General features: G+C 48.4%; 1 protein-coding gene across 1 annotated transcript; it reads left to right on the top strand.

The window, feature by feature from the left end:
• The first annotated feature begins 254 nt into the window (after window positions 1–254).
• On the top strand, window positions 255–5312 carry LOC144329095 (uncharacterized). Its single transcript, XM_077935615.1, has 3 exons — window positions 255–3470; window positions 3672–3733; window positions 4425–5312. Exons 1-3 carry the CDS (start codon window positions 2987–2989, stop codon window positions 5310–5312), a joined length of 1434 nt encoding a protein of 477 aa, XP_077791741.1. The 5' UTR covers window positions 255–2986.
• The last annotated feature ends 3894 nt before the right edge of the window (window positions 5313–9206 follow it).

The raw sequence follows: 9206 nt of genomic DNA, 5'->3' as shown, positions 1-9206 counted from the left end.
GAGACCAGGATGTTCAGCCCATGGTTTGAATGCAGCTGGAGAGCTATCTGTCCACTCCCAATTTCCATCCTGTAGGGATAAGAGAGGTGGGATGCTCTTTAGAAAGAACAGATCACAAGGAGAAACTTCCAAGGACACAACACGCTCCTTGATGATTCCACCCAAACAGGAAATGTAAAGAGAAGGATGGAGATTTTTTCCCCACATGTGGTGGACATGTGAAAAAATGAAACAATTTTGGGAATTGATTTACAACGATCTGAAAAAGATGTTGAAATATACCTTCCCAAAAAAGCCAGAAGCCTTTTTGCTAGGCTTGATGGGAGAGGAAATAGAAAAGGTAGATCAAAGACTATTTATGTACGCTACAACTGCCACCAGAGCTTTGTTAGCCTAAATGGAAAGTACAAGAATTACCAACAGTGGAGGAGTAGCAGACGAAGATGGTGGATTATGTGTGTCAGGGAACTGCCATCGGAGCTAGAGGCGGAGGGAGGGCTCCAGAGGGATGCCGGAGAGGGTCCTAGTAGGGAGAGAGGCAGCCCATCTGCTGGGGAAGGAATTCAGCGTAACACCAGTGGAGAAGGGGGGCAGATGGGGGAATCGGAGGGGAGGCTCCAGGACTCCTCACCGGTGACCAGCGGAGAGAGTACGGGTACTCCGCTGCCCACACCCTCCCTGCGCAGGAGACTTCCGCGCAGGGAAAGTAGGAAGAGACTTGGCGTCAAACAGCTTTTATGCTGGAAAAGGTTCAAGAGACGCCCACGGACAGATTCTGACAGTGACTGAGACAGCCACGAAACTTGAGGCTGTCCAGAGAGAGAGGGTTCAACCAGGCAACCTAGCCAGGAGTGGCAGTAACTTACGCACGAGCAACCCCTAGAAGCATTACAATGTGGAACTAGCAAAACTGACCTACAGGATTCGTAATCAGGAGGAAACAAAGTTCCAAAGAGATTGGAGTACAGTGGTACCTCGGGATGTGAACGGGATCCATTCCGGAGCCCCGTTCACATCCTGAACAGAACGTAAGACACGACTGCACATCTGTGCAAGGGCGGGTCACATTTTGCCGCTTCTGCGCATGCGCGTGATGTCATTTTGACCGTCTGGGCATGCGCGAGCAGCGAAACCCGGAAGTAAAGTGCTCCATTACTTCCGGGTCGCTGCGGAGCACAACCCGAAAATACTTATCCTGAAGCATATTTATCCCGAGGTATGACTGTAAATTTGTGGACTAGATAAGTAATAACTGTAGAAATCTAAAGATGTTAGCAGGATTGAAATAAATCTTATGACGTGGACTGGATATTATTAAAGAATTGTGGGAAAGGGATTAAAGTAAAAAAACCTACTGAAGGGAGGGAGGGAAATCAGTGCTCCATAGGGCGTTGAGAAAGAAAGCGGGTATATGATTTTGGAAAATTATTGTATTTTGTTTGTTTATGTGAAATGAAAAACTAATAAAAAGCATATTAAAAAAGAAAGAAAGATGATTCCACCCAAACAAACCACAGACAAGATTATTTGAATTGCAGAACATCAGCTAGGGTCCCCCATGACTCTTTTGTGGTCAAGTATATTGAATGCCGAAGAATGGATGCTTTTGAATTCTGGTGCTCCTGGAGGAGACTCTTGAGAGTCCCATGGACTGCAAGAAGATCAAACCTCTCCATTCTTAAGGAAATCAGTCCTTCAGTGTTCCGGTTTGTGAACTTTGCCTCAGAAGCCAAACATGCTCCGTTTTGAGTCCCGAGCTTCCGATTTTACTGTTGCGCTGCACATTTGTGTGTCCCCCTGTGACGTTACCATATATGAGAGAGTGCTGGAGGGGAAATAGTTAAATAGGTTGCACAGACAGGACCCAGGGGGGTGGAGTCAGTGGGTCTATAAAACTGGTTCTGGGAGGAGTTGTGGAAGTTAGTTCGTTGGGAGTTGTGGGTGGGTAGTTGGTTGGTTTGAGTGGGTTGGCTGGTTGGGAAAGGCAGTTGGTAATAGAGAGAGAGTTAGGGCAGTTGGTCCGTGAGTGTGGGGAGGTAGCAGAGAGAGAGAGAGGAACATAAGACTAAGAAAGTAAAGAGGAACACCCTTTGGAATGCTGTACAAGTTTTGTTTTATGTCTGAAATAAAATACACTCTTCTTTATGAACTGAAAAGCTGACTGAGACTGAAGTGAGTTTACCAGGGAGGACCTGGTTGGTGGCAGCGGATTAGTGGTGTACGGGTCAATAGTCCGTGAGACGACCGGGGGCTCCGTACGAACGCCACAAAATTGGCGGCAGCGGCGGGATTTCATAAGTCTAAGAGCCTGTGAGGGGAAGCAGTACACCTGGAGAGGGGCAGGGTAAATCGGTGAAGAGATTACCTGGCCCGAGGGTGTGATTGAGGATAAACCCCAGATTGCCGTGTGGCCGAGATAACAATAAGAGCAAGAGATCTCAAAAGACTGATCTGGCGGAGGCTTAGGCTCAGGGTCAGAGGAAGTAAGCTTGAAAGGTTAGGGGGGAAAAACCTAAAGCTATACTTTGGGGACCAGGGTCTTGGGAAGCCAAGCCGGGAGGAACAGTGCTGAGAGTGAAAGTCTCTTATTTAATTAGTGCAAAATACTGACTCAACCAAGAAGACCAAGCACCCCGTGAGAGAAAACCCACATGAAAGCTCTGGAGAAGAGAATGGGAATCCCCAGGGGGAAGAAACCAGAATAGAAGAGATGACTAAAACCCCACCTGAAGTAGAAGTTCCACAGTTTTCAGAGGATTTTGAAAAGTGGAAATTAGTTCAAGAATATAACTTGAAATTAGAGCTTGATAAAAATAGAACTGAGCAAGAAAAATTTAGGCTGGAGCAGGAATTAGAAAAAGAAAAATTGAGGGCTGAACAATTGAGAGCTGAGCAAGAAATTGAACAATTTAGGCTTGAGCAAGAATGGGAAAAAGAAAAATTGAGGACTGAGCAGGAAAGGGAACAGTAGCGGTTTCAGTTAGAGATGAGACGGTTGGAATTAACGGTTTTAGAAAATCGTAATAATAGTAATAACACTGATGGGCAGAATCAAATGAAGATAGATTTAAAACGCTTTCCTGAATTTAGAGATAGGGATAGCCCAGAAGCTTTTCTAGTATCCTTTGAGAGGGCCTGTCATGATTTTCAAGTGAGAGAGGAAGAAAAAATGATGATCTTGAGAGTGAGGATAAGCGGTCCTCTAGCCGAATTATACGCTCAAATGACTGAGGAACAATCCCGAAATTTTGAGGTGTACAAGCAGTTAGTATATACACGCTTTGGGATTACCTCAGAGCAGTTGAGGAAAAAATTTAGAAGTGTGACAAAGGTGAGGGAGGAAACCTATGCGCAGATGGGCGCAAAGATAAAAACTTACCTCACAAGATGGTTAGAGCAAGAGAATGCAGACACGGTCCCTAAGATTAGAGAAGTGATGGCGTTGGAGCAATTTTACGACACAATAAATGGCCAATTGAAGTAAATAATAATAATAATAATAATAATAATAATAATAATAATAATAAAATTTTATTTATATCCCGCCCTCCCCGGCCGAATAAAATCAGAGAATCAATTAAAATACATCCTCAAATCAGATCAGGATCAGAATAAAATCCAATCAGATGGCAACCCACAGATTAGGGTTGGGGACCTTAAATGCTCACCAGGCCCAGCTGTTTGTGCTGAACCTATATGGGCCTGTGAGAAAAAAATGGGAGGTCACTTTCATGTAAGTTCTTATGAAAGGGGGGATGGAGTCAGGCTGCGCCCTGGCCAAAGGCCTGGCAGAACAGCTCTCTCTTGCAGGCCCTGCGGAAAGATGTCAAGTCCCGCAGGGCCCTGGTCTCTTGTGACAGAGCGTTCCACCAGATTGGGGCCACGGCCAAAAAAGCCCTGGCTCTGGTCGAGGCCAGCCTAACCTCCCTGGGGCCTGGGACCTTGAGGATGTTATTATTTGCAGACCGTAGGTTTCTCTGTGGGGCATACCAGGAGAGGCGGTCCCGTAGGTACGAGGGTCCTAGGCCGTATAGGGCTTTAAAGGTTAAAACCAGCACCTTAAACCTGATCCTGTACTCCACCGGGAGCCAGTGCAGCTGGTATAGCACCGGGTGAATGTGATCTCGCAGCGAAGACCCCGTAAGGAGTCTCGCTGCAGCATTCTGCACCCGCTGGAGTTTCTGGGTCAGTCTCAAGGGCAGCCCCACGTAGAGCGAGTTACAATAATCCAGTCTGGAGGTGACCGTCGCGTGGATCACAGTGGCTAGGTCAGGGCGAGAGAGGTAAGGAGCCAACTGGAGCTTGGCGGAGATGGAAAAATGCCGCCTTTGTTATAGCTGCAATCTGCGCCTCCATGGAAAGGGAGGTGTCGAAGATTACACCCAAACTCTTAACGGACGGTGCTGGCACTAATTGCGCCCCCGCAAGAGATGGGAGTTGCCCCTCCAATCCCATATCGCCCCGTCCCAGCCACAGGACCTCTGTCTTCGAAGGATTTAGCTTCAACCGGCTCCCACGTAACCATCCAGCCACAGCTTCCAAACATCTGGTCAGTGTGTCTGGGGCTGATAAAAGAAAGGAACCCCAAGACAATAGAGGAAGCAGCGGGTTTAGCCGATAAAATAAATGAAATCAGAGACCATGGATTTGATGGGCCAAAATTTGGTGGGAGATATTGGGAAACAAACAAAAATAAATTTCAGCAAACCCAAGGAAAGATTACCTCAGAAACCAGTAAGAGAAGCAGCCCCTCATCAGAAAGCCCACATGAGAAGGCACACACCCATATAGAGTTTGCTGAGGGGAAAGTCAATAAAACAAGTTATGCAGGACCCAAATACATTTCATGCTGGAGATGTGGGAAATTAGGTCATAAAAGTTTTGATTGTAAGCCAGGAAAAGAAACTTCTATCGGTAGCACCACACAGAAACAGACATATTGTATGCAGCCTGTGGAGCAGGGCCCAACTAGTCAGGTTGTCAAGGAAACGGACAGGCCAACTAGGCCCGAGCCTGCTGAGGTAGTAGAGGCCGAAGTCGTGCATTGTTATGTGATACAACAAGATAATCTCTTGTTAAAGAACGCTGGAGAGTATATCTGGATAGACGGAAAAGGATATCTCGGGTTAAAGGACACGGGATCGCAAGTCACCATAGTCCACCCGGAAATAATCAGGGATGAGGCCATAATTCCAGGGAAAGTAATGAAATTAAAAGGAATTTCGAAACAGGCAGAGATCCTAAAGGTGGCGGAAATAGATGTCAGGTTCAAAAAGTGGGCAGGGAAGTGGCAGGTAGCCCTTCCGGAATAAATTCCCGCCCCTGTGCTCATTGGTTGGGACATTTTAGAACATGTGCAGAGTACTTTCATAGTTACCAGAGCAAAAGGGAGCCCACAGTCACCTAATCCTGAGGGGGTGGATACAGTAGCAGAGGCGACAGCAAGGGCATGATCAGTGTGAGGAAGGAAAAGACACCTTTTTGTTTCCTTTGACTAAAAGTCAAACCCCAAGTTTTGCCAAAAAGCAAAAAGAAGATACTGAGTTACAAATGTACTTTGAGGCAGCCGAGTCGGAGAGGCCGTTAACTCCTGAGTGCCCAGAACGGTTTTGTTTGAGAAAGGACCTTTTATATTGAGAAGTCCTTGCCCCCCATGTGGGGGGGGGGGGGTGAAGAAGACAGCAGTCCCACATGAATGCCGAGGCAAAATCCTGCAGCACGCTCACAACAGTGTATTTGGAGCGCATATGGGTATTACATGTACAAAACAGAGAGTGACTCAAAATTTTTATTTGCCAGGAATGGGGAAACAAATAAAACAATACTGTCAAGCCTGTGACATATGTCAGAGAAGAGGCACCGGGCAAGACAAAACAAAAGCCAAAACGAATGAAGTAAATTATGTGATCCAGCAAGGAGAGGAAGGGCAAAAAGTATTTTAGAACAGAAAAATGGACACTGTATGCCTTACGAGAGGATCCATGTGAACCAGACATACCATGCTGGGGGAACAAGAGAGAGTCCCAGAGTAGATTAACAGACATAAAATTGGCTCCGACTTTAACCCTTAAACAGCCAGAGGAAGCAAAACAGATCTTGCTGGAATATGAATCCTTGTTCACTAATATTCCAGGAGTGGCCAAAGGTGTGGAACATCGGATCGAGACAGGGGAAGCCAAACCCATTGCTGTGAACCCCTACAGTGTAACAGGAGGACGCTTCAAACACCGGAAACGGGGCCGTCTTAAGCCAGCCAGGACCAGAAGGAGACCTACCACCAATCACCTACATCAGCAAGAAGTTACTGCCTAGAGAAAAGCACCTCTCGACGGTTGAGAAAGAATCATTGGACATTGTGGCGGATGCCTTATCATGAAAACCAGAGAGTGAAGGATGAACAAAGACAATCAACCATTTGCTTGTTTATGTATGTATGTATGTATGTATGTATGTATATATATATATATAGATAAAAAACAAAACCACATACAAAACTGTTTGATCAGGAGTGTAACTTTAAGAAGTTAACCCTCCTGAATCGAAACTTCTTAAGGGGGGAGGTATGTGACTTTACCATATATGAGAGAGTGTTGGAGGGGAAATAGTTAAATAGGTTGCTGTCAGGGAACTGCCATCGGAAGGACAGGAGGTGCAAAGGCTCACTGAGGTTGAGAGAGACATAGCAGCTGAAGAGGGAACCAGTAGGGGGAGAGGAGGAACTCCAAGGGAAAGTGAGTCGGAGGGATGGCTCAGAGACGCTTCCAGCGAAAACAGTGGGGAGGTCTCAGGACCTCCTATAGGGACACCCACTACTCGCCGGAAACTGTCACGCCGAGAGTCCAGAAGACGTGTTTCCGTTAAGGAGCTTTTATGTTGGAAACGATTCCGAAAGCAACCACTTTCTGCTAGCGACTGACGCAGCCATGCCGGAGGGGCTCCGTCACAGGCAGAGGTTTGAAAACCTGATCAAACTCTGAGGGACTTGCATTTTACGCACAAGCAGCTCATCATCCCATCACAGCAATCCGAAAGTCCTCGAAAGCCAGCTTGTGCAGGGAGAGGCATCATGAGCGACCCAGCCGGAACCGGAGGAGCAGGAGCAGCTGGAGGGGGTCCAAGCCTGGAAGAAAGGTACAGGGTGTTGGAGATCCAGCTTGCGCTGCAAACGGCGAGGCTCGAGGAGAGGAGGGCTCAGGATGCAGAAAAGGGAAAGGAGAAAACCACCCCGCTCGCCAGAAAGGTGCCAGGATTGGTGCAGAAGTTTGGGGGGGATCCCAGGAACTATCATGCCTTTAGAACAGAGATGCAATATGCTCTCAACCTGCAGTTTGATGACTTCCCCGACGAGGAATCGCGAGTGGCTTTTGTGATTGGCCATCTCGAATCGGGAGCGAAGGACTGGGTTAGACCCCTGATGGCAGTGAATAATGAGATCCTAAAGGACACGAGGAAGTTTTTTCGTGCCATGGACCTGATGTTTTCCAGCGACATTGAGCAGGGAGTGGTGCGAAGGCAGTTAATGGCTTGCAAACAGGGGAGCCGATCTGTCCGTGAGTACTGGACTGAGTTTACCATGCTGATCCATAAGTTGGGGTGGGATCTATCGGCGGAACCCGTCCAGATGCTTTTCGAAGAGGGGCTTTCTTCGGCCGTGAAAGATGAACTTTCCCGGGGGCCCAGGGCGGAGTCTATGGACCAGCTGACCAAATCCGCGCTGGCCATAGGAGCACGCCAGGAGGCGAGGGCTTTGGAAAAGCGGGAAGGGAAAGGGGAACGTTGGAGGGATTTCCGCATTCCAGACATTCCAGAGCCACCTTTCCCGCCGGCAGAGCCGATGGAAGTTGGAACAGCGCGGGCGCGCGCAGTTTCAAATCCCAGTGAAGGGCGGAAGAAGGAGGGAAAGAGCGCCAAGAAATGTTATCTCTGCCAACAGCCAGGTCACTTTGCCAGAGTCTGCCCACAAAGAAAGGAATGGCAAGGGATGGCAGGAGCTGTTGGGGAAAAGGAGGAGGAAGGCAAGGAGCAAGTAAAAGCCAACGCCTGGCTGCCACCGTCGGGGCACAGCAGCCAGGCCAAAGAGCAGTGAAAGTGCCCACGCCGGAACCTCCAAGACCTGCTTTAGTGATAGAGGTGTTACTAGAGCTGCCAAACGGACACCCACTAAAGATCAAGGCGCTTTTGGATTCAGGCAGCTCCTGTAATTTCATGAGTAAGGAGTTTGCAGCTGAGCACCAGATACAGACCATCCCTTTAAGTAACCCATTGCAGGTGACCACGATTGACGGCAGAGAGCTGTTGGGAGGAGAAGTTAGCCAACAGACTGTCCCGATGATAATGAGGGTGGCAAGGCACACCGAACGGATAGCGTTTAACGTGGCCACCTTGGGAGGAGCTCCCATCATTTTGGGGATGAGCTGGCTGGCGCTACATGATCCGCTAGTGGGCTGGCATCAGAGGGTGGTCTCCTTTGGGTCAGCGCATTGCCTAGAACACTGCAAAGAGGGGAAGGTTCCGGGAGGAGCCAGAGTCACCCTAGCCGGGATGGAAGTAACGGATAAAGGGAAGGTGCCCCCGCAATACGCAGATCTGAGCAACGTATTCAGCGAAAGGGAAGCAGACAAACTGCCGCCGCATAGACCCTTTGACTGTCAAATCAATCTACTCCCTGGGGCCCAACTCCCAGTGGGCAAGCTGTACGCCATGTCAGACAGGGAGATGCAGGAGTTGAGGGAGTTCATTGACAAAAACCTGAAACGAGGTTTCATCAGAGAGTCCCGAGCGGTGGGGGGCAGCCCAGTGTTTTTTGTGGACAAAAAAAACACGGATAAGCCGAGGCTTGTAGTGGACTTTAGGGCCCTGAATGCAGTGTCGGAACCCCTGGCTTTCCCTATGCCCCGAATTGATGACATTTTGACCAGGGTGAGGAAGGGAAAGATTTTTACAAAACTGGACCTGCGGGGAGTGTACAACCTGATACGCATAAGGAAGGGGGATGAATGGAAGACCACCATGTTCACCCCTTTGGGAGCCTTTGAATACCTCGTGATGCCCTTCGGTCTACAAGCAGGCTCGGCATGCTTTCAAGCCTTTATGAACCACGTCCTGGGACCTTTGCTCTACAAGAATTGTGTGGCCTTTTTAGACGACGTGTTGGTATATTTGGAGGATGAGGAGCAGCATGTGAGGGACGTTTGAGAAGTGTTGGG

This window comes from Podarcis muralis, chromosome 10 (assembly GCF_964188315.1).
Source record: "Podarcis muralis chromosome 10, rPodMur119.hap1.1, whole genome shotgun sequence".
Lineage (NCBI taxonomy): Eukaryota > Metazoa > Chordata > Lepidosauria > Squamata > Lacertidae > Podarcis > Podarcis muralis.
Note: the sequence above shows the minus strand (reverse complement) of the source record. Positions and strands in the feature narration are given on the sequence as shown.